At 45.6% G+C, this 25,795-nt stretch overlaps 1 protein-coding gene across 1 annotated transcript in view; it reads left to right on the forward strand.

Moving 5' to 3' along the window:
* Positions 1–25,795, forward strand: part of CSMD2 (CUB and Sushi multiple domains 2) — a 331,313-nt gene that overhangs the window by 196,393 nt on the left and 109,125 nt on the right. The window contains exons 14-21 of the mRNA XM_026086083.1: positions 4,938–5,264; positions 7,449–7,643; positions 9,984–10,122; positions 11,084–11,271; positions 11,668–11,856; positions 12,131–12,247; positions 19,243–19,458; positions 22,450–22,638. Of these exons, the coding sequence (XP_025941868.1) occupies positions 4,938–5,264; positions 7,449–7,643; positions 9,984–10,122; positions 11,084–11,271; positions 11,668–11,856; positions 12,131–12,247; positions 19,243–19,458; positions 22,450–22,638 (1,560 nt within the window). The remainder of the gene's footprint in view (positions 1–4,937; positions 5,265–7,448; positions 7,644–9,983; positions 10,123–11,083; positions 11,272–11,667; positions 11,857–12,130; positions 12,248–19,242; positions 19,459–22,449; positions 22,639–25,795) is intronic.

Genomic DNA, 25,795 nt, shown 5'->3' on the forward strand with positions numbered 1-25,795 from the left:
GATGATGTCATCTCTGATCTGGTCTACAGAGAAGTTTCTTTGTCTGCCTTATTTTACAGTGTATTTCACCTTAATATTTTATGTTTGGAGTTGATGTTTGAAAAAGCTGTACTGGGGCGTTTCCAATTTGCAGGTCAAGTCGGTATGTGCAGGTTTCTCTTTAAGGCTCTTGGTATTGTCCCCCACTGCCAGAGCTTCATGTGTGGCTGAACCTCTGCTGTGCTTAAGCACTGGTGTGCAGCGACTGTCGCTCCGCTTGCAGCGACGTGCTTCTGGAGTGCCTGGCCTTCTCGGGTGTTGTAGCAGCCACCCTTAATGCAATCGGTGTGCAGAGATCGCGGCACCRTGCGGAGAAAGGGAATCAAGTCCTGACTGGTTCTGCTGGGAGATGTGTGTTGCAACAGTTGTCAGACAACTCCAAGTGTTGCAGCAGGGGAAGGATGCTGCTCTGCTAAGCCATGAAGGAGCAAAAAGGAAACGGTACATAACAAGACCACTAGCGCCATTTCTAGTGCTAGACTATTTGGGGGCTTTTGCTAAAAAGTGACATTTAAACTTCCATCTTCTGTGGACACCACCAAAGACTCCCAAGAGAGGATGCAGATCCAAACTGCAGTGAGGGTGAGAGGTTCCCTTTAAAAACAAACACGGGCGCACAGAAAAGGATCTCGTCTTCATGCAGGAGCCTGGAGCACCTCCGGAATAACAGATGGCTGCTGACACCCTGGCAGACAAACAGCCCAACACTGCTGCAGTGAGGATCAACATCTTCCAGTAAGTTTAGTAAACTTATTTTATTCCTGGTAACCTAATCACTGCTCCTGTTTTGTGTGGGTAGAAACGAAACCTGTTTTGGTACTGTAGCTCTCTTCCGCATGCATAGAGACTCCTGTACAACCTGTTTCATGTTCACTGGTGACGTTTTTCCTGATATCTGATATGCAAACCCTGCCCATTTTCATTCTTCTTAGCAATCCTGCTCTTCTCCCCCAGTCAGCTGCATGCTGACAATGGCAGATACTCTGTCAGAGAGTGAGCTAAAATTTGTTGCTCTGAAATACCAGAATTTTTCTCCCCTTTCTGGTTAATGTTTGCTCCAGACTCCTTTCCCTCACCTCCCATTGCCCTGTTGGTGCCACAGGTTTACCAATGAAAATCCATTACGATGCAGATGTGTTTACTGAAATAGCAGACACAGAAAGAGGAAAATACAAAATGTAAAGCACTTTGCTTCACAGCTGGAACAGTGTCCTGAGCTTCCAGCTCTGTGAGCCRTTTGGGACATACGCTTCCCAAAGCGAGGCATGCCAGCTATTAACCTGTCTCCTGCTGAGGTCCTGTTTTTCCAGTCTATCACTAAGCTATGCCTAGAGGAGGGGTCCTCTTGAAAAGGGAAAATAAGGCAGAAAATCTGTAACTCTTCAAGCTCTCTCCCTAGTGGTCAGTGACTGTGGGAATGGTATCCAAAAACTGYGAGAAAAGTCAGCATTTATTATTGTTTCTATGGAGACTGAAATTATTACAGTGATTCCTTGCTTTGTTTTCAGCTCCTGCATCTGGTGCCTCTCCCATTCCCATGCATTGCAGGTATGTTCTCTCCCCAATTTCAACCCTGGATTTTCATGTGCAGGAAGAGCAAAGATGAAGTGTCTGGGGACATCGTGTTCCTCCCAGGAGACGCGAGAAAATGTGTGTGGAGGCAGGATCTGTTGAAGGGGGAAAAAAGAGAAAAGAGTAGCAAGTCGTGCTTTGACTAGGCAAATGCAGAAATAGCTCCTGGCTGAAAATGCAGAAGCAAACAGCTGCGCTGGAGAAGAATAACTGTCAAACAGCCTGTTCAGTCATGGGCATCCCGCGCTGGGACAGTGGGCCACTTGACTTTCTAGGACAAGAAGCAATGAGCCGTTCCCTCACTGTTCTTCTGCTCCAAGTGAAGGCAAATTCTTGATAATGTTTGTAAAGAATAAACATCTTGCGCTCATCAGTTAATGATGTGTCTCCTTGGCCTTCTTRGGTACTCTACTGTTTCTTCTGTGTTGTGATTTATTCTGCTATATTTAATAAAGGCATTTTTCTTGCTTCTTTGCTTTACTTGATCAGTAAKAATTATTGACAGAGTATAGTCTTATAACTTTGTACTTGTGCACGTAATAAAATGTCCTCTCATAACATTTAAGAATAACCATATTTAGTTCAGTGACCTAGCTTCAAGGCCTTTGAGTCAGGGACATTCCTGATTCGGTGGTCCGGAGTGGCAGGCTGTGGGCTGCCGCGTTGACCCCTCCSTCTGGTCGTCGTGTTTCGAGTGCCTGCTGGCCCCTCGGGGGCACTTTATTCCATGCTGTCTGTGACGTGCAAAGCAGCGTGAGAGACAGATAACGCTCAGCTGTCTTCCACCTTTCTTAGTTCCACTGTCCTCTTATATTTTGCTGTCCTTGACGTATTGTTAAAGAGCTTCTGCTTTTATCCAAGTCTCCAGCAAAACACTTGCGATAAAGCAGGGATGGGGAAGTGCGTGAGGCTCACAGCACCAGGGCAGCCCCACATCAACCCCCCCTTTCACGCTGCTTGCTAATAAGTGAGATCTCAGTATCACAGACATCATGGTTGTGTTGATGAACCTCTGGATCAGTTCTTGYTTCTTGGGGTGCTCCTGTAAGCGCTCGCGACCTGCCGGCAGGGATGGTCTGTGCACGTGGCTGTGTCGGGCAGCGGCCGTGTCCTACAGCCTGGGACTTGACTGTCTCCTGCGCTGCTTTTACTTTGTGGAAAATGAAGGTTTTCATTTACTTCCGTGCTGACTTTTGGGGTTCTTATCTGTCATTTCATTCTATCTAACAGATGAATTTTAAAGTCTTTCCTCTTTCCTCCCCCCCCTTTTTTTTTTCTCTTTTGTCAGCAAATTCTTTGTTATTTTCTGGAATGAGCCACCAGCATTGTGGTATAATAGCTCTGCTGGCTCTTATACCACAGTAACCTCTCTGTTACCGACTGAGTAATATTGTAGGTCCTACATGAACGCTAATTTACTACTTTGGACTTATAAAATCATAGGAGGCGCCTGGTGCCTAGCTCCTGTGAGGAGTTCCTGCTGCTGAGATGTTTCTCTGTGTGCGAATGTATTTGTTTTCAGTAGGTATTCCTAGGCAGGTTGTACCAAGTTTTTGCTGACGGAACTATTTGACAACATCCCTTGATATTTCAGCATCTAGTAAAGAGCTAAAATCCTGAGGATGTTCTGCAGTTTTTGTCTTTAATCTGTTCCCTTTGTTACTAAGAGCAGGGAATGGATTGTGTAGCGCTTAGCCTTGATGACGTCATGGTAACGTCCATCTTTTTGATCTGAAACTGTTAAGTGYTGAAGCTAAAGGAAGACAGAGGGAAAATAACAAAGGAAGGGTGAACATTGAACCAAGTAATCGTATGAATGCTAAACTAAAACCKGTCTCATCTTTCTTGTGGTGTCCTATTGCCAGGAATTAGTGAGAATGTATGTTCCAAGTAATAGATTTTACTTGGGGTGCGTGGTGGGGGAAGATGAGTGGACCATACATACTTAAAGTATCAAAAGCACTGAGTAGGTACCACTTAGATGGTAGCCTTGGTTTTTGAAACTAATGGACCTTGTCAGCTGAAATACAGTATATATTGAAAACCCTTGAGAGCCAAAGATTTTTTTCGTATGCACTCTTCCCCTCAACTTGATTTTAAGACTGCTTTTAATTATGTTCATGAGAATGGCGGTCTAGTTTGATATATCTTCTTGGCGCCCTGCTAGCGCAGCAAGAGTCAGTGATTTATTTGTAATGGGAAAGGGAGCTGACCATGCACTTGAGCTGCAGATTGCAGCTGGCCAGCKCTTGCTTTGTTTTGTCCCAAATCACAAGTGCATGGCACTTGGGAGAGGCCCAGGAAGGTTCTCCTGCTGTCGTTGCACAAAGCAGCAAAGTTGCTGTCAAAACCTATTATTAACATTCATTTTTCAGGRCTCATTTGGCACAGGTCTAAACAGCTGCCCAAGGAGATGGACAAAGGCAAATTGGCTCACAGCTCCTTCTCAAAGGAGTTGACAATTTATGACCRTATCATACAAATATTTAATGCACAGTAGGATAGTCTGCATGTGAAGAGTTTCTCTAAATGCAGTGGGTCTTCCCATGTGCACAGTTACGTCTGTTGAGCACGAGTGAAAATTGCCTGTAGCAAATAAGTAAACTAAAGGTGCAGATTTGTGCATGATTAAAAATGCGACTCCAGAAAAGTCTGCACTGCATTCAAAAGTGTAYCTGCAATTCGTCTAGTATTTGAGACTAAATAACTTGGGCAGTGTTAGCAGCAGAGAAACCTGGAGCTCAGCATGAAGTAAGCTGAGTTGRTTTGTCACATCAAGTTTTTAGGCTGTGCTGAGTTCTGGCCACAACAGAAAACATTGTTGATGCTAAAGCTAACTTGTTTAATGCTAATTTTATTGTGCACTGTCTGCAGTCACATTTAATTCTTGTGTAGGCTTTCTCTCAGTGATATGCAGCAGAATTCACCTGCAAAGTGCCAAATTCCCACATGAGTGAGTGACGCTCTCTTCCTGTAGTAAAACAAACCTGCAGTCCCCTGTGCATGGTATGAAACCCATATAAATGTATTGGATGTACACCATAAAAAAGGGGGCAGTACTGTGCTAGACTGGAAAACTGCAAATCGGCCAAAATCAGAGACTGGAGACTTCTTGAAGGCGCTTCTTCCCTATGCAAATAAATCACTGACATCCAGCAGTGAATGGAGCACTGAGACCTTCCTTTCTTTAATTGTCTTTGAGAAGCAGAGCAGTTGTGAATTTGCAGGAATTACGCAGCTCCAGGGATAAGAGGGAGGGGGGAAACATGATAGATCAGCTTGTAGGAGCACTGTGCTGCATGATTGATGGTGATTTCTCATTGCAGTTTCCTGCTTTTTCAACTTCACCACCCCATCTGGGATTGTGCTGTCACCAAATTACCCTGAAGAATATGGGAGCAGCTTGCACTGTGTTTGGTTAATTATAGCTAAACCTGAAAGCCGAATTCACTTGGCTTTCAATGATTTTGATGTGGAGCCTCAGTTTGATTTCCTAGCCGTGAAGGATGGTGGGACTGCTGAATCTCCGGTGCTGGGGACCTTCTCAGGAAACCAGATCCCCTCTTCTCTGACCAGCAGTGGTCACGTTGCCAGGCTGGAGTTCCAGACCGACCACTCCATGGAGAAAAGAGGCTTCAATATAACATTCACTAGTAAGTGCAGAATCCTCTCTTCTGGTTTTCATTTTAAGCTCCAAATTTTTGTCAGGGAAGAACAGGCAAGAGTCTGATCTCACTGAAACCAATGCAAATCCAGAGCAAGTCTCAATATCAGGGAGATTACTTTTCATTTACAGTTGGGTAGTTGAGCTCCAAAACACTCACCAATTTCAAGCCTAGAACTTCTTGCACAGGTTCTCTTTGTCTGTACAGTTTAGTTGTCCAGTGGTGATGGAAAATATTTGTCTATGGATTATCTGTGCTTGGTACAATCAGGATTCTGTTGTCAGATCTGCCACCAGCTTGCTGTGTGACATGGGCTTTCTGCTTCCGGTCCTTGTGCTCTGTTCTGCTCACGGAGGCGAGAGGTTGCTTTGTGGGCTGCTTGATGCAGATTGTGAGGTGCTGTTAGATCGTGGATGGCTGTGTTAATCAGCCATCATTTGCTGACACCTGAAGGTATGCAAAGCTTTGAGGATTGAGGGAAACATGTAGAAATATCTTATAAAGTATTGAAACTTCCACAGATATATTTGGCTTCTTGTAAGTCTGGTCTTCAAATCTCAAAATGAGCGCTATAGTAATTTTATCCTTCCATTGTCCTGTAATTTTCTAAAGAGCTTTATTAAACCTATTCAGCAGAAATGATAAATGACTTTGTTATAACAGCCTTTAGTGGCGCAGCTAAATTAATAGCTTTTCTAGCTATGATTGCAAATCCTCTATTTTTTAAAAAAAATCAGAGGTCTTGAGAAATCATTTGCCACACTACAGCGAGCTAAAGGCTCATCAGATGAAGTAGCTTGTGTGTGGTAGTATCACATACCCAGGATTAAGTCCTAGGTGCTGTAAATCAGGAGGAGACACTTCACACAGAAAGCTGGTGGTGCTCTGCAGGATGAATCTCTGGTACGTTAAATACCTGTGTTGGGAGTTGTGGCTCTGTCCCATATGAAGACTTTTTAAGTTAAATTCTCTGCTGTTGTAATCTTAAGTACACATGAGTTAATTTGTCTTGACTTCTTGAACTGCTAAAAGAGAGCTCCTGAGTCTTTTTCAGACACCTTGTCATCCTTCCCTTTGCAGTCTAGGTATGAGACAGGAGACCACATTTGCTGCAAGAGTCAGATACAAGAGCACAAGGAACAGATTCAGCCTGTTTTCCCTTCTTAGCCATGTATATAACAAGATCTTATAAGAGTAAGAATGCTTTGCCAGAAATCCAGAACTCATTTGAGTTTGGTCAAGTACATTGAAGACACTAAAAGTGCGTGTGTTTTTGTGTGTGTAATTAATCTGGAGACTTAATCTTTCATATGCTGCTCAGCTCTGAAGACCACCTCCCAGCATGTGAAGATATAGTACATAATTATGCACTTAATGGGAAAATAAGGCTGTAAACTTACTTTGTGATTGTTTGGCAGTCCTAATTTTTAAGTGCTGGAAAAGGGCAGTTCTTTAAACAGAGCTCTGTGTCTGTGCAGTTCCATATTTAACTTTGCAACACCTGAAAAGGTAATTGCTGTGTGTTCTTCATTTTATTCTAGTAATGATGACAAACAAGGCCATTCGTGTCAGACAAACACGGAATGTGTTAGAGGGCCCTTAGTTTTAATCTCAAGTCCTCAAAGCTTTCATTTTTTTCTCATTAAGGCTTAATTTATGGCCCCTCCATGCACTATGGTATTTCTAGAGTTTTGTGAAATCTTTCTCTATTTTGAGTATTTGTGCTTCTTTGTATGTGAAAGATGGCTGAAAAAATGACGGGATTCTGCCAGCTTTTTTCTGGACTCTCTGAGGTTGCAAATGAACATTCCTGCAGTATAGATAGGGAACAGAAAAATGTAAGTGACTTTAACTAGATGTACAGTTACACTATGGGGCTACATACTTGGGCGTCTTAGCAGCTTAGAGAAGGTGTCGAGACATGGTTTCTGCCATGGGCTGACTCACAACGCTAGATTTGCTGGGATGACCACAGGCCAACTTCAGTTCATGCTGCTGTCTTCCATATGAGGAGCATCAGCTGTCCAGGTGCAAGATCAAGTGCCCAATTGTCTCCATAGCAAGGATGTGAAAATACTATTTAATTCCTAAGTTTTTGGTCCTACATGTTATCTGATTGGCCAGAGGCAGGGGAAACAAGTCACTCACCATCCTTCTATCCTTCCCTCCTAGCGTTTAGGCATAATGAATGTCCTGATCCTGGAGTGCCTGTGAATGGAAAGCGATTTGGTGACAGCCTCCAGCTGGGCAGCTCTGTGTCCTTCCTTTGCGATGACGGCTTCATCCGGACCCACGGCTCAGAAACCATCACTTGCATCCTGAAGGAAGGAAACGTGGTTTGGAACAATGCAGTGCTCAGATGTGAAGGTAAATTTTAATATTCTCCTTTCTAGTCTGCACACACGCATGAGGGAGAACCACCCCCTGGTCCTTGCGACCTTTGGGAAAAACAGCAGAACAGAAGAAGGAAGATACATGGAGATAACTTTTTCAGTCCTGATTTTTGATATATGTATAATATATTATATAATCTTTATATAATAGAAGAAGCAAAAGGTACAGATTGTTACAGTGAAAAGAACAGTGAACTCGTTGCTGCAGAAATTCATACACACGGTCATCTTCAATGTATTTTTGTCAGTGTGGTACTTCAGTCCCTTTTAATGGGTTCTGGCAGTCGAGAGCCAGAAATTTYGGAGTTTACAGCTCTTTGCGGTTACAGCTATGAGTTTCTGCCCAGAAATGGGGGAAATGGGTTGAATTAGATGCTTTAGTACAGATTTCAAAGCTTTTCCTAGTTCTTTAAAGTCCTTAAAGCTTCTACCTAGAAAAACAGAAGTGAAATGAAAAGCGCTTGTTAGAAAAGAAAAGTCTTCCTCTCCCCTCTGTTCTCAGAGAACGGATGCTATGCACTGATATTTATAACAATTTGAATCACAGATTTACTGTAATATTGAGAAATAATCCCAGTAATTGGCCATCCATTTTAAAAGCAGATCAGCAGTGAAAAGTGCAGGATCTATTCCACTGTCTTTCAAATTAAAAGAAGGTATCCCTTGCATTCAATAACTTTTATGCAGTAAGAAGTTGGGTTTTTAWATTCTTGTATAATTTTACCTTTGAAAGCAGTTGATGATAAGATATCTGTAGGTTTGATTCAGGGTTTCCATTCCCTTCACCAGTGTGAGCCTTTAAGTTTATGTATCTATATCTGGTAGAAAGGAAGCATATATTAAATAATACACTTTTTATCAGCTTTTATCTTTGAAAGCTTTGATAACCTTATGTTGTTAACTTGTGCTTTTTTCTCTGTGATCATAGTGGTTATCTCTTTGACTCACCCTTCAGTGTGCACTCAATTATGTGTACATTTTAATTAGCCTTTTTTAAAAAGAAGGAAGTATATGGATCTAAAATACTGTTTAGTGCTTGAAAAAATTAATGGGAAAGAAAGAGATCTGAAAAAGAGTTGAAAGAGGGATAGAAGTCCTAACAGGAATTTGTGTAGCTTTGGGGGAAGAAAGGAGCTGCTTATTCAAAAACAACTGGTTAGGATCCAGTTTAGATCAATTGACTTTCATCTGGCATCCTTTCAGAGCAGCAGTGAAGCTTTTAGGCCCAAATTTATGGAGATATTTAAGGAGATAAAGGTTCAGATAAACACCTGCCTCACCCAAAGGCTTTGAAAAGTCCCGCTTGTAGCAGTAGGGCCCTTTGCAAACCCAAGTGGTAACTGGTGATGAGCCCTCTGCGCCCTGTCAGGTCTCAAGCCCTGTCCCCCTTATGCAAAGCCCCCCTGAGTCCCCGAATGGTTGGGGTTGGAAGGGACTTTTTTCAGGTCGTTTGTAGAAGCCTGCCCCAGCGTTGGCCCTGCTCCGGCAGCCTGTGTGCAGAAGCAGGAGCCCACCTGGGCTGTGGAGACCGAGTTGGCTGAGAGTGTTGGGGGCAGCCGGTGTGGATGGTGGCTTGGTCTGCTCGGTGGAAATTCTCTGATCCATGAAGGTCACCTGGCTTGGTTGCTACATGGAGACGTGGGTGTCCCATTCCAGTAAGTGAACCCAGTGGGATCTGAAGAAAAACTGGCCAACAAAGCCAGCAAGGCGCTGAGCAGAGGGAACGCGCAGACTCACAGAGATAGGCACACGTTTCCACCCTCTGATTACTTGGAGGACAATACAGTGCAGTTACTTAGGACTATAGGATTTTGTAACTCTGGTCCAGCCGATCTAGTGTCCTTTCTCCAGAAAGGATAATAACATGCCTTCAGCTTCTGCTAATGGTGCAAGGGACTGCAACGTGGAATAAATGCCACAATCCTGTGGTGTCCCTTGTGGTAGAAAAGACATGACTCAATTACCACAGATATGAAAGATTTTCTTGCACCTGCAACTACTGAAATCCAAACTGACCTTGCAGTTTTCTCTGGTTTTATATCTAATAATTAGAGCTGCTGCACAAGGTCAGGCTACCGGCTCTCCCACAGATACGTTAGCAGCTTGCCACATCTTAAGTTTAGTCTAAAATGCTGGTTTCTTCCCAGCTAGTGTTACTATTTTGTCTGCTCTCATTATTTTTAACCCTTGAGAAACACTAATGCACAAAAGCTACTGCATAGCAGGAAAACACGGTGCGGCAGTGATGGGTAAGTCCAATCTTGATGCAGCTTGCCCGATGCCTCTCACCTGACTTGTGTCATCCTCTCCTCAGCGCCGTGCGGGGGCCACCTCACGTCTCCCAGCGGGACCATCCTGTCCCCCGGCTGGCCCGGATTCTACAAGGACTCCCTGAACTGCGCGTGGGTCGTGGAAGCCCAGCCAGGCTACCCCATCAAGATCACGTTTGACAGGTGAGCACTGTGGATTTTTAAAAAGCTTTTTATTCACACGTTTAACAATTGCTTTCAGTTCTTCTTGCAGACTCCTGAGTTACAGCCACCCCCACCAGGAGGGGGGATGAGCCGCTCTTTGTTGTGTTTTGCGCTGAGTTTCTATTTTTTTCTTCTTCCCAAACTCCTTGCAGGATATTAAAAGTCACTTAACATTCAAGAAAAAAAATGTGGGAAATGGTGATTTTCCCTTCTTGTTTTGACTGACTCCTGCTAATTTGCAGTGCTGTTCTAGACACACTGAGAACGCGCTCTCAGAGGGTGCTCAGCCAGCCAGGGAAGCAGCAGCTGGGAGGGTTTGCCCTGACTCAGGAGTATTTAGTCTCCTGGCTTGCCCTGGGTTTCACAACTCGAGCAGGTTATACTTTCTTGAATCTGGATCTATACGTCTGAGAACTGATTATTAGAAATCACTGTTGTTATTGCACTCACAGCTGGGAGCATGTCTGTAAGATTTTGAGGACCATGTGCAGTTGCACAGTAGATACAGGTCCCATTATGGTCACTGCTAGAGACCATGCCCTAAGGAACTTTCAGTAGAAAAAAGCAGGGGAGGAAATAAAGGCTTTGACAGAGAAAGCAACTTCTCCCAAGTGGCAGGAATTGAACCTAGTCCACTGGATCATACCTCTCTCTTACACAGCATAAAAAAGATTCACATAGCGTAAGACACTTGTTGACACAAAGACCTTACTGCATCAGTAGATGAAGCAGATGAAAGATCAGAAAGAAACTAAAATGTGTAGGAGGGAAATGATTGTTCTCAGATGCTCAGGCAACCAAAGATCAAGCAGTAGAATTGGGCCCATATATTATCACATGGCTTTTGCTGCCTTCTAGTCATTAGGACCCATTCAGGATTACAATATAGAAAAACTATACATGTCATTTTTTCACAGTCGTATTCTTGTGTCCATTTCAGATTTAAAACTGAGGTGAATTATGACACCCTGGAAGTGCGAGATGGCCGGTCCTATTCTTCCCCGTTGATAGGTGTCTATGATGGGACTCAGGTGCCCCAGTTCCTCATCAGCACCAGCAACTACCTCTACCTCCTCTTCACCACTGACAAAAGCCACTCTGATATAGGCTTTCAGATCCGATACGAAAGTAAGTGCAGTTATTCAGGTAATTTTGCCTTCTCCTGCAGCACAAAGGGCTCAATCAGAGGCCCGTTGGAGTTGCTTCTCCCCTTTGCCAGGCAGTTAGCATTATTACAGAGACATGTGTTGAGAATGCAAAGCTGTTATAAGGCAGCAGCAGTTTCTGCTGTATGACCATCTTAATTATTTAGGAGGTTTTATTTTTATTTTAGCATCTATAGAATATAATAGAAGGAAGCAGAGTTGATTTCCTCTGTCCATTTCATCCTCTCACCTTGGGAGTAATCAGTAGAACTTTGAGTTGGTGGAAGGAGTGAGCTTTCTCACAGGCTAATGACTGCGCCTTGCAGCAGACTCTGCAGCCAGCTAAGGGATCTGATGCGAATGGGTTTGTTTGCCACAGCTGTGAAGCTCCAGTCCGACCATTGTTTAGATCCGGGGATCCCTGTAAACGGACAGCGCCACGGCAATGATTTCTACGTGGGCGCGCTGGTGACGTTCAGCTGCGATTCCGGCTATACCCTAAGCGACAGCGAAGCCCTGGAGTGTGAGCCAAACTTCCAGTGGAGCCGGCCGCTGCCCAGCTGTGAGGGTAAGGACCGTAGAAGACAACGTCTGCAGGAGATGGTAATCACTGCATTTGCAGGTCTGCTGTGGAACAGAGGCTGCAGCTTCTTGCTTTACTGCAGTTTTTTTCCCATGGTTGTCAGACATGCCCAAAGCAGCAATTCTGAAATAACATTTGATCGGTGTATCTAATTTATGATTTGGATGGGTTGGGCTATGTGCTGACATTCAGACGGACTGACTGTTCTTCCAATTAATGATGGGTTTTGAATTCTTTTTATTTATTTATTTATTTGCAGCTCTATGTGGAGGTTACATTCGTGGTTCCAGTGGTACCATCTTATCCCCAGGCTTCCCTGATTTCTATCCCAACAACTTAAACTGCACCTGGACAATAGAAACATCACATGGGAAAGGTGAGAAAGCTTTAGCTTAAAGGGGGTTCAGAGATGGATTTGGGTCTGGAGGAGGGTAGTCTGTGGGAGGCCAGTGCTCCCTGTGCAAACTAGGAGTTTGTCTTCAAGGCAGTGATGATTGGTGCCCATGTGCTTGGCTAGCTGCCATTCTTGCCACCAGCCAAACATTGTTTCTGGACAAGATGTAAAGGTTTTTATGGTCATATCTTACTTCCTTTAAAATGGAGAGAATTAAGATTAAGAGGGAAGGATGGCTCCAGATTTGAGAGCTTGTGCCAGGAGTTACCCTCAGGCTTAGAAAGAGAGCTTTGTGGCAGTATTCCCTGAAAAGTTAGATGATGTTTTGGATGCTCAGTACCACTAGTAATGCCATACAGAGGAAGGAAAACAGCCAGTGATGTCACTGTAGAAGTTTTTGGTACTCAATAGTACTTTTACCCATATTCTCCTTTGCAGTGATGGTTCATTATCTGTATAACATTTTACAGAGGGAAGCATTTAGTAAATTATTTCCAAACGTGGGACAGAATCCAGTCTCGTTTCCCAGCTCTGTCCTAGTTCTGCAGCTCATTTGCCCACTAGCTAGGAGTATTTATGTATTGTCATCAGAGATGAAAGTTACAGGTCTATGTAGTTCAGTCTCCTGTGCAACATAGGCCAATCTTGCATGTCGTGGTGGAAAATTGCCAGAAACTGCATCATCGACAATTAGGGAGCAAGTTTTATGTGCAAGGGCGGGGGGATTTTTTTCCTAATCCAATCAGTATCTACTTGGGGTAAGCGTGAAGGGTTTATACCCTTTATGTAATTTTATGCTCTCTTATACAGCTCTCTCTCTTTAGTTGTACCGGATATCAGCACAACGGGAGCTATCATGAACCAATTTTGCAATGCCCATTTGTATTAGAGCATATAAACTTGTCAATGAACAGCACAGTGCATTAAGGGAACCATCACATGCTGTGAAAAGTATTCTGTTGAGTAGCAGCAATCCACTCTTCATTAATCTGCCCTGCCTTGGATTCAGCTCTTCCGCTGAGACACTGCAGTATCCTGTTGCTAAGCTAAGCACAACACAGCAAACTGACACTCTTTTATAAAGTGTAATTCTGATGGCGTGTGTGCTTTTATGCCAACATCAAAAGAAAATCTTCTGACCAAGCTAAGCAAGGCTTCAGGAAAGGTGCATTTTCAAATAGCAGGGGTATGTCTGCACAGGTCCAGGGTTTTTTTCCCCTGTCCTGTGAAGGATCGTGCTGCGGCCATGTAGTGCGGGGAACAGCACCATTAGAAATACTTCTCTGCACATCATTTAGAGCACTTTGGTGCGACACGGTTTTAGATTATTCAAAGAATTTGGATCAGAACCATCTTGAACTGGACAAATGTATTTTTCACACTTAGAGAAGCTAGATATTGAGCTCTCTGAAAAGCTGGTACAAGTTTTGGTACTTTGAGGCCTCTGAGTTTTTTGAAAAACTCTAGCCTCAGCTGTGGGTACTGAATATTAGCCAATCAAACCAGGAGCTTATCTGTAAAACTGGCTAATTGTAGCTAGAATTTTTAGGCCTCCAGGCCTTTGACAAGAGTTTCAGCTATTTTCACCTATCAGGTTATGCTGGAAAGAGGGAAGGAAAGGTGAGGACAAGATTCTGAGCAAAGGATTTGAGTGTTTAAAGTAAAAGACTCGTCTCCACCGATGCAAGGAGCGTGTTGGTATCGTTGTGTTTGGCTGGATATTTTCATCACCCTCCTTGCCCACTGCTGTTATCAGTGCTGTTGCCCAGGAGCTGGTTAGAAGGCAGCGGGCTCGCTCTGCCCTCGCTCCGGCGTGGCCGTCGGAGGTGCTGGCTCTGCGGTGGGTGCTTTGCCCCAGGCCTGCCAGAACGGCTGTCTCCGGGCTTGGCAAGCTGCAGCTGGTCAGCTGCTGGGGAGCAGGAAAGCTCCAAGTCCAGGCAGAGGTTGGGGGGGAGCAGAGGATATGTAGAGGATGTTATATCAGTACAGTTATAAGCTGGAGCGTAGCCAAGTTTCATGTCAGAAAACCGCTCCTTCCTTGTCCATGGGGTTCAGATGAGTCGTTTATTTACCGATACAATGAAAGAGGGGCACAAAGAAAGATGTCCTGTTCTCTAATGCTTTGTGAAAGATGCTGAAGTCTGTTTAGATGCTGGGCTGTGTTGGGGGCCTGTACGTACGCACACATACAGGTACATACTCGTTCTTTCTCTTGCAGCAATGTTCTGTTTCTCTTAATGCTCTATTTTCCTAGCCGTTGTTGTATTAAAGTGCTGCGTAATGCCTTGCAACAGGCGTCTCCCAGCCCTTTTCAGCATTCTTGCAGCGTATCTTCTCGTTCCTAAAGTGCAATGGAATAGAGTGATCCCACGTCAGAGCAGTAGCCCTTGAGATGGAATGAATTTAGTCCCTGGAGAACAGAATAGGCCTAATAAAAAGCATAACTGAACCCCTTTCTGAGCTCACTTCAGCCGAGGCACGCTTGCGCTGCCGTGTTCTCTTTGTGTTTTGCCCTTGTCTTTGTTACCTGTTCTTGGAGATCACTGTGTGAATTTTGGTGCTCGTTAAAGCCGGAACCTTTAATAAATCTGCTGTGAGCAGCATTAACAGGCAAGGGATATACTTGCGTCGCTTGGGTGTTTGCCAGTGCACCTCGTTTTTCTTGTCCTCGTTTTAGGCTTCCTGCCCCCGCCTCTGCGGATGCCTCTCTGCAGGGCTTGCAGCGCTCCGGCCGTCCCAGGCCCCCAGCGGCTTTCGGTTCCTGCAGGAGAGCTCAGGGCGGGCTCCTGACTTGACGTTCGAGCGCGGAGATCGCTCCCAGCGCAGATCAGTGCAGGCTTCCCTGTAACCAGGCGTCTCCCCGCAGCTCCCTGAGCAGGAGCGTTGCCTGGCTTCTGCTTGGGTTTTTGTGGGGGTCTTTCAGCCCATGGTTCAGCTTCTGATGAAGTGCTGAACTAGTGCCTTTTTTTGTGTTTCACAGCAGTGTTTTTTCCCAAATCGTGAACATCCTAAATCTTAGGGTCGATAAATCTTAGGACTGATATTTTATTCCAATTTGCATATAATCTGTCAGCAATCAGCATGCACGTGTGTGTGAGGGCGGTGGGGTCAAGATGAGTTATCCAGAGGCTGACCCCGAGACACAGGTTTTTTTGTGTTGGTGGGTGAGTTAGTACTTAAAATGAATGACCAGCTCTTCCAGGCTAGGTCGTATTGGCACCCACGATGTTCAACACTGAGAAGTCAGAACTCTGGAAAAAGTAGGTTTCTACAGGATGAAGTGATTCAGCCCAATCTAATTTGTTTCCCTGCTGTGCTGATCTGGTGTCTTGCCTGGCATTTGGAAGTTCCTAATATTATTCTCTTGCCTAAGTCCTGTGGTATGAATGCTGATTACTCCTTTTCCCTATTGACAGCAGGACTCCGAGTTTGACTGATGGATTGATTCGTTATCCATCTGCCGCAATTTGAGTTGCAGATTCGTGATCCTTCCTGTGCCAATAGCATCGGCATGAGGCGCCTGCACACCTCTTTCTTGGGGCTTGACACTGGCAATGGCAGCTCCTTTCATCTCAGCGTTGCGGAGAGGGTTACTGACTCATGTTCTTTGCTTGCTGAAAAAATTGATAGCCCAACCTCAGGCTTCTGTCTTGCTTTTCCTTTTTGAGTTCTTATAGCTTTTTTTCCTTTGTCTTCCTTCTGTCTTTTCTGTATCTTGCAGTTCATTTATTAGTCCTATCATATTGTATAACTTTTTGGCTCTGTTGGCTAATTTTAGCCAAATTTGATGAAAGGGGAGATGTCTGAAATGTGTTAAATTCCAGTAAGTTTCATGAAGAGAGACAGCCCCATACTGGTATCTCCCGTGGCTGTAAACGCTGCAGCTTCTGTTCAGTTGCATCAGGAGTAAAATTCAGGGCTTCCAACTCCCAGGCCGCTGGACCATTCCCTGCCGGCTCAGCAACGGAGCGGTGAAACGTTCCGCGTCATAAAAGCCAATCTCGAGTCGTTCACTTCGAGATCTTTATGAAGTTCATGCACTTGAGCAGCACATGACTCTCCTAGGTGAAACAAGACGGTTGTTACAGGAGTTATTTTTATGCACCTGCAGACACTGATTTACTCTATGGACTAATGGGCTGTACAATTCAAGTTTAAAAGCAGCTTAATTTTAAAGCTATTTAAATGCTGAAAAAGAGACTGATTTTTCAATCTGAGAACTTCTAAATGATTTCTTTTCCCTATTATTTTGTTGGGTTTTTTTACAGAGAATAGAAAAAAGCACATTTGCAGAGACATTTTGTGCCACAGTAAATTTCAGACCAGAATAAAGGTTTAGTCAGAATCACAAATCCTTTAAAATAAGTTTGCAATTAGCCCTTACAGCTACAGTTACAGAGCTCTTAACTGGCTCTGCTGCCAGAGCGGCCCGGCGCCACGTGATTGGAGTTGTTATCTGCAAAGAGCTGGAGTGAGGACTCTCCCCCCAGTTCTGGGGAACCAAATTATGCTCATGTTTCTCCAGTGGTGTGATTTTGGCGCAGTGATGTTACTGCAGTTTCTTAGATTGGCTTTTGTAAAGGCGAGGGTATAAATCTACAGTCGGTTGATAAACAGAAAAAGCTTAAAACATTTTGTATTCACTGCATCTCAACAAGTTTTCAAGCCAAAATAGGTCGTAACTGTTTTCAATCAACTTGTACCGCTGGTAAGAATAATAAACATTTGGAAACTTAGCAGTTTCCTTCCTTCCTTCCTTTTTGGTATTTCCCAGAGGGGAACAGTGGAACTAAAAATTTTCTGGCAGGTTCCAAATAGTCTTTACCTGGAAATAAAGAAGTAATATTCAAAGTTCGTGAACAGAGCAAGCCCTCTTTCAGTCTTTGCCAAGCAGTCGGTCGCACAAATACTTGTGTGTGGGACTGAAGATCAGCAAGGTGCACCAAGCTGCTGGGTAGGGGCCAAGCTGGGCAGAGACCTGGGCAGCTCGGTGAGCCGTGCTGCTTCCCAACCGGCAAGCTCCATGGGAAAGACTTTGTGCCAGATACCAACCTCTGTGCCCTTCATTCCTTGGAGGGAAACTGCTTGCATATGACCAATAAACATTCGGAAAGAAATTGGATAGAGTTAGGGGTAAATGGGATATTCAGAGTTACAATTTGATGCTGACGAAAAACTGCTAGGATGGCTATTAAATCTCATGCTCCAGGGCTTCGTTCAGTCTCTAGGTTAGTTTCACTCTGATCTCCAGAAATTAATGGGAGATGGGGAACAAGGGGGAGATTATTCCTCTGATGCTTATTTACAGGTTTCCTGTGCTTCCTTTTGAAGCAGCTGATGCTGTGCATTGGCAGAGATGGGATGCAAAGCGAGACAGCCCTTGGTCTCCCCAGGCTAGCAGTGTCTGTGTTGTTAATCATTACTTTAAATGAAATAACTTGGTCATGCCACTGGGCGCTCCTGATGTGCTTGTGAAGAGGTAGTGAGCTGGCTGTGACTAATGAAGACCAGCTTACAACACTTGTGTTCGCACCGAGGAGCGTGTTTCTCTGTATACAGCCCCGTTGGGTTCAGGGGGATTAAGAGGAGTGTGACGTGCAATTCGGCGAGAGCCGGGCTGCTGGAGCCTGCCCTGCATGCTTGGGAAGTGCGCTGAGATCTGTGGGTGAAAGAAGCCATATAAATGCAAAGAGGCTTTTTCATTGCTAGGCGTTGCTTTAGCTTGCTAACTTCGTGTGACGGGGTTTCTGATCTAGGATCCTGCCTCGCTTGTCTTTCTGAAAGCTGTTGCTGGCATTTTTTGTTTTTCAAAAGCAGAATTATTTTCCAGAGAATAAGTGTTTCTAATTGCGTTTGAATTCCAGTGTGGAAATCACCTAGCTTGGAGGCTTTTGCAAAACCTTGAAGTACTTCTTATTTTGTGTCTGTAGGTGTGAAGGATGCTTTTAGTAATCCGTTACTCCTTCCTTGCTCATTTACAAATGCAGCAAGGTCACAGCCTTCCAGCCTGAATGTTTCAAATTGTTGAAACTGAATTTGGGAGAACAGAAGAGCAGTTTTCCTGTCTTTGGCTGATTCTTTTCATAGTTGGATCTGTTGTGGTATTTATTTTTTTCAATACAATGTGGATAATAAAAGTGTCGGGATCTCTTTGCTTCCAGAATTTTTCTACAGAGGGCAGGAGCTGGGCTCGGCTGCCCCTGTGAGCACCCTGCCCACGTCCTCAGCTGCGTGTGCGGCTCCTGCCGTGCCCCTCGGAGCAGGAGCAGGCTCCTGGGAACGGGTCTCCAGCAAGAAGTGACAACTCATTGCGGGACAGGGCTGTGCTGGGCGCTGCTGCTCAGTTGTGGGACGTAGCCCTCGCCTGGGACGTGGGCTTGCGTTGCACGGGAGCCGCCGGGGCTGAGGGTTTGTCGGCGGTCCGTGCCCACGCGCCTCTTGGGGAGCAGTGTTCGCTCCCATCGTAGGAGGGTGTGCAAAGCCTCTCTTCGACCTCCCTGGTCCTTTGCTTAAGCCCTATTTTTGTAGGTATAAATTCCTTCCAGAACGTTTTTGTTTTGTTTTGAAGTCCTCACAGCTACAGCTCTTGCTCTTCTTGTGACTAATCTAAAGGTCAACGTTTTTAAAATATAATAATCTTCGATGGTGCCAGGCTCGGTCCTTCATGCCGCTGTCGCTCCTCAGGCTGGGCTGAGTTGCCTCTGTGCTACAGAGGCAAACGAATCGAAGATCTTAATTGCCTTGCTCTGGTCTAGGCCTTGTACTCTGCACCTTGTTCTGCCTTCCTCATCGATCTCATTTCTAATGTGCTTGTGCCCATGCATTGCAGTGCGCTGCCTCTTCCCAGCCGAGCTGCTGCTACAGGGAACCAGGAATATCCTCTGGCACCATCGCAGGGAGAGGAGAGGGCTTGGCTCCAGATGCAGGGTGCTGCAGAAACGCTGCTGAGGGGACCTGTCTCTGTTCCTTCCCCACAGGTGTGTTCTTCACCTTCCATACCTTCCACCTGGAGAACGGCCATGACTACCTGCTCATCACCGAGAACAGCAGCTTCTCTCAGCCGCTGAAACAGCTCACTGGCTCTCGGCTGCCTGCTCCGCTTAGTGCGGGGCTCTTCGGAAACTTCTCCGCTCAAATTCGCTTCATCTCAGACTTCTCCATGTCCTACGAGGGTTTCAACATCACCTTCTCTGGTAAGATCGGGGTGGGCAAAGACTTCGTTCTTTCCATTTCCTTCCTGCTTCAGTGCAAGTCTTGGAAATCATTTTCTGTTGATGCAGTGCATGTGATTGAGGTTGCTCTCTACACACTACTCTTATCACCCCAGTAAAGTGCTCTGGCATTAAACCACTGTGTTCTTTGGATGTCCCAAGAAATATTCTCTTTGCAGGCACCATACTGACAGGGGTAGCAATTTTGTCTGCCTTAAGCCCCAGTAGATGACCGAAAGCTTGAACAGGGCATGTTCCCCAAATGTACCTTCTAAATAAAAGTATTTTTAAATGCTGTTATTGGTTTTGCATTCATTTTTGAATGCCTCTTTTTGTTTGTTAATTTTTCTTGGACTTCCGATCTCTGGGAGTCCAGCAGGAATGAACATGTCTCTGTAATTACATTTTTCTTGTCTTGCATGATATCAGCTAGGGATTGAACCCACTGGAATTAAATACCACTACAAAGGTGTTTATTGCCCTCTCCTTTCTCACCTGATCAACTTTTCTGCTCTATTAATGGACAGAGTTTCATCTTGCATTTTCTTGGGGTATGTCATCCCTCTTTCCTCTAGATTCCTTCCTTCTCTGTTTATCAGAGGAAAATGACCGCAATAGGTACAGCATTTCCATTTCCAACACGGGAAGCTGTGACAGATGGGATCTTTTGGAAGGCAGCTTTGAGCAATCTGGACTTCTTGGATAAGGAGCAAAGCAGAGCTGGTCACTCCCGTTGTCCGTCTGGTCTCCTCGTTTCTTTTTCCTTTGGTTCGGTGCCCCACTTGGACGCCAACGGCTGTTCAGCAAACTGCTCCTCCAGCGACCCAGCCTCTGCAGCTGGCTTCAGCCAGTCCTGGGTGTAACACGTGCCTTGTGTAACCTAGGCCACGTTCAGAAGAGCTCGCTGGCAGTGCTGGGGGACTGGGGACAGTATTTTCTTGCTGGGCTTTCTCTAATTGAGCTGCTCTAAGAGCTGAAGGAAGCAAACCCGGTGCCCAGAGGAGGGCATCGAGGCACGCGGTTTTGCTGAGTGCAACCGGCAGGCCCGATTCTGCATCCCTCGCCTGCCCCGTCGCATGGGCACTGCCTCCTGCGTTGGACCCTGCTCTGCCGGCGAGGCTCGGGCTGCGTACAAGCACCGGTGAGAGACAACTTCTGCCCCCAGCGTTTCTGCCAAGCTGGAGGGCTGGGAGCAGGACACAAGGAAGGGGAATTGGTCATAGATCTTGAAGTAAGAATAGAACCAAGGTCTCTAAGGTTCAGCCCCGTACTGACTAAGCTAAGCCACTTCCCCTGCTGGCTCAAACTATGTGTTATTATACAAAATACTAATTTTTTCAGATGAAATTCCAGATCCTCAGAATTTGTCAGCGAAGAGTACTGTGTGCATGCTGCAATTGGAGAGAGACTCATATAATGGCACATTTGCTATGCAAAATAGATATCACACTTGCAAATAAACACTTTACTTGTATAATCTCTGCCTGAAGAGCGCAAGGTGTTTGTGTCCTTTAACCTGAATTCCTACAAATGACTGCCAAAGTGTTTGCCTGTGCACGCGTTTCAGAAAATGGAATCATTATTGCCTGAGTACCCCGATAACTGCCTGTTTTACTGAATGGCTTAACAAACAAAAACTTACACGTTCTTGCTGTTCTTTTCTGTATCTACCATATCTTTCTAGCCCTGAGGGCAACAGCTGCACGTTCTGCCTGCTGGTGTGGAAGGGAAATGACCGTTCCTTATTGCGGAGCTCGCTGCTGATGTGCTTGCTGTCTTCAACAGACAGAGCTGTTGCCATAGATGCAGATAAAACCTTCTGCTGTGCTCAAAGAACTGGTTTCAGATACCTTTGTTCTGGCCTCTGAAATCAGAGATTCACATATGACACCCTGTGGAAACTAGTTGGAAAATTTCCAGTTAACTTTGATTTTGATGGAGGAAAATGGCCTTTCACCTTTAAAAACAAACAAACCAAAAAAACTGCATTGTAAATTATTTTCAATGTTTTTAGGGACTTCTTTCCTTTTTTAAGAGATGAAAATGGAAGTCAGTTATATTTTTAGTTTCCTGCTGATAAATGTGTACATACTTTCTACTTGGCAGTTCTGTTATTTTTCAAAAACTAACCCTCAAAAGAGGTTTCCTTCAAAATGTTTTGTGGCCAAAGACATACATTTGGCTATTAGCCATAATGCTACATGACCTTTCATTTAGCAGCTTAAATGTTCTCTTGCATTCCCCAAGCAGGATGCTGTGTGCATTCATTTTCTGGATTAGTAATGTAGAGGCAGCAGAAATCCCATTYGGATCAATTCATCTTCATTTGACTATAGCAGACACCAGACCTCTTAGTGTGCTGAAGGGGAGGCTCTTTTATGACAATTTTAAAAGGCAGAGTCCAATGTAAGGAGGTAAATAATGTGTTCTAGCCTCCCCAAGGCGTGGGGTTTTTTTTGTTTTTTTGTTATTTGTTTTTTTTCAGAGGGACTGGGCTCTGCTTCTGTTTCTCAACCCAATTCCTCCCTTTCCGAGTTGCAGAGTGTGTGGCAGGTTAGTTGCCTGACAGGATTCACCCTGCACAGCTGGGTGAATTTAATTGGTTTCCAATATCGTTAGCACCAGGCTCAGGGGAGAGGATGACAAATTTTCATTGTGTTTTGTCACCACTGATGTCACTCTCTTATTTGTCCGACAACCACAACAGAAAATGGGACCTGTTGTGTTTTGATTTGGTTTAAATCAAGATCCTGGTGACACCCTGGGTGTTGCATATTTAGAGTGAGAAGCAAGCTAGTCTCCATGGCTGGAGCAGGAGGTAGGTCTTGGGTGGATGCTTGACCTGAACTGCAGCTGGATCGAACCCCAGTGCACCCTCCTCATCCTCAGGTTCAGGGCCTGGAGTGCCCTCGCTGGTGGGAACAGAGTGAGGTGTCACCCGCCGTTCAGCAAATGCCCGTTTGTCCCCTGCAGAATATGATCTGGAGCCCTGCGACGAGCCGGAGGTCCCAGCCTACAGCATCCGGAAGGGCCTGCAGTTTGGCGTGGGCGATGTCCTCACCTTCTCCTGCTTCCCTGGGTACCGCCTGGAGGGCGCCTCCCGCATCACCTGCCTCGGGGGGAGACGGCGTGTGTGGAGTTCGCCTCTGCCAAGGTGTGTTGGTAGGTGGTCATGTGCTTTCATTTTGCTTGGTTGATTCTTGCGCTGTGCTGGATTGGCGAGGTGGGCAGGGCAGCGCGGCGTCCCCCCGGGGCGGCAGCTCTCGGCGCGCAGGCTGGAGGGAGCTAGAAGGAGCCTCAGCCCTGGCAGCCCTTGAGCAGGGCTGTAGGTGGCGAGGGGAAGGACAGATGGAAGGCTGCAGCCCCCTCCCCGGCTGGAGCCGGCCCGTGTGCGTAGCAGTTGGGGTCACCCGCCAGCAGCAGCAGCTTGGTGTCTCGCAGCCCGTCCGCAGCGCTGCCTCGAGCCCCCGTAATTGTACACGTGAATGACCTAGCATCCCTTTGGGGCTAGTTTCTGTAAAACAGCAGCATTTTAGGGCCACCTCCCTTTGAATCAGAGTGCTGTAAAACTTAACAGTCCGGATGTGAAAGCTCCTTCAGGGTGGGCGATCCTAAGCAATGCAAATTTCACTTTAACGTGGAGGTCTCTGGGAAACCAGAGGCTCTGGCTCTTACCTTCTCCTCCTCATCCTCCAGAGGTTCCTTGCTTGTACCTTTTACTTCCTGTCCCCTAACCGTTGCGGGTCCTCTTTGCAGCCCTTCCAGCAATTATTTATACAAATAAATAAGTTGAGGGATAGAGGAGAGGAAAAAGTCATCTGCAACGCTGAGCAAGTTTCTGGCTGTCATCCCTGATGCAAATGGGCTACAGACAGTTTTGTCTGGCAAGGTCTGCAGAACATTCCCCCCTCCCCAGCCCACAAAACACTCTCCAAGCATAACGGTTACTGTAAAAGAACAAAAGCAGTAATGTGCTATAGCAAGAAAGCAGGAAGGAAGAGGGACATTGCCAATGCCTCAGGCCTTTGCAAAAGGAAGATTTAACTTATTTTTATTTTTGGGGTGCAATTTAGTTAGTAGGAAAATAGTCAGTACACTGCTGTTGGGTTGCTTACCCAGAACACCAGGAAGGATTAATTCGGACCAGGTTCCTTACCTGTTTGCGCTCTGGCAAACCCTGCCAGCTAGATGTTCCTCATCTGTAGTAGCGACCTTTGAGGGCCATTTTCAAGACAGCATTCCAGCAAGAGCCAGGCTACGTTCTCAGTCTGTTGAGCTTCGCTTTTGAGTCCTGTCATACTGGCTGCATTTCCTGGCACTGTTTAACGCCTAGGTCACAGGGCCGCATCATCCTGCTGTGACAAGTAGTCTCTTCAGGGCGTGAACAATAATCACGATGCAGAGAAAGCTAATCAGGGGAGTAGAAATCAAAAAGAGTCATAACACAGCTTTAAATTTGATGTTCGAAAATCATCACTAAGTAGGAACAGCGGCTTCCATTTGCCCAATTCCCTACTGCATTTGGTTTTGAATTAGCCTGTGTGGCAGTTTGCGCAGAGCCCTGGTGACAGGGTGACAGCCTGTTCCAGGATGCGCACCCAGCTCYGTGCTAGCCCTTTTAGAAAGAATACAGAGGGGAATTTGAGACTTGTCTATTAAAATCAGGGGAGATTTAATTGTTTTTGCCAGACAACCCAGGCACTTTGTATTCAATTCCTGTTCTAGAGATGGATCTAGAGAGAAACGAGAGTGGGTTTGTTCCTTTGACCACCCTCTCTCCAGGGTAAGAATTGTTCCCTCCGTCAGCCCAGATCCCGAGTGCTGGTGCCTCCAGCATCGTCCTTGGATAATCTGTGTGCTAAGGGGAAAGTCAGGCTTTCCGTGCATGGCGTGAGGGGAGCAGGGAACCGCCTCTGACACGCTCCCGCTCTGCCTGTCTGCTGCTGCTTTACCTTCCCTCGCCTTTAGCGAGGGGGCTAGCAGATGCTGTAGAGTCAGTGCAGAAAGTTGCACGGGCACCGTGGTGGTTTCCCTCCATCGCAGCAACTTGGTATGCTGCAAAGGACTTGTGAGGATGGAGCAGAGCTAGCTAATCAGAAAAGCTGTTCTCGGGGCAAGTTGGAGTGACTCTCCGCAGTTGTGCATGCAAAACACCAGGACTCAAAGGAATGGGAAGCCAGGGTTTTACAGCTGAAAATCTTTCAGAGTAAATAGGCCGAGAAAACGACAACTCTGTGATTTGCTCATGTGGGAGCTAATCAGGGAGTAATGGAAAATCCTAAACACATGGTCATTGCAGAGCAAATTTACATGTGTTGGGGGACTGTATATATATGTAGCAAACAGGCTGCAATAGTCCTAGCTGAAATCAGGCACTCAGACAAGACGACAACTGCTGGCAAGAGGCGTCCTCTAAGGAGGACATCCTATGGATGCCTTGCTGCCATTTTGCAAGTGGGTCATCAAGCTGTATGCAAGTATCGCAGGCTTTTGCTTCTTCCCTGTGATAACAGCAGGTAAGACCTAATTTTCACATTGTCCTATGAGCTCTGGTACAGCTCTGTGCTGTCACGGTAGTACTGCTTGTTGTACTCAAATGCACTTGAATATCTCTTCACTGCTTTGTATGGTGAGGACGTATGCATAGCAATCCTATTATACTCGCAGTGGCACGTTCTTAGAAGAGAGAGACTGTGTCCTTAAAAGCGTGCAGTCAAAATATGTAAAATTGAGAAGTAAAGGGTGGTTGTTTCTATTTTTTAAAAGTGTTAAGCCCAGGTCTCCTGACACCCAAGATAGGTCAAAACTCCAAAGCTATCTTCCTCCTCCAGCTCTAAAGAGGATCGTTTTGCCAAGTTTTGAGTCACACAAATCTTCTAAATTCAAATTTGGCTCAGAATCAAATGTCGTTGATTCATGCTGCCCAGTGTAGAAAAGGAAGCAGAAATGTTGAAGGGGCAGAGAAGCCTCACTAGAAGAATTTGATAGAAGAGCAGCAGACAGCAGGTCAGAGTGAATAACAGCAGGAAGAGGACTCTTCTCTTTTTTTCTTTCATAACGAATAAAACCATTGCAGGTTGTGTCCTGTTGGTATTTCCAGGGAAGGGGGAAACAACTGCAGTAACATTAACTGTCCCTAGGCATACTGGGATTCCCACATCAGCCCCTCCTCCTCTGCCCCCAGCCCCTTGTGTTTTGAACAATAAAGGTCAATTTTTTCCGTGTCACAGAAGAACCTGGAGCCCATTGTGGGCCTTTGAGTGATGTTTTGGGAGGAAACAAAGATGCATAAATTGGAACTGGCTTCTGAACCTGGGAA

This window comes from Apteryx rowi, unplaced genomic scaffold, assembly GCF_003343035.1.
Source record: "Apteryx rowi isolate R43461 unplaced genomic scaffold, aptRow1 scaffold_68, whole genome shotgun sequence".
NCBI lineage: Eukaryota > Metazoa > Chordata > Aves > Apterygiformes > Apterygidae > Apteryx > Apteryx rowi.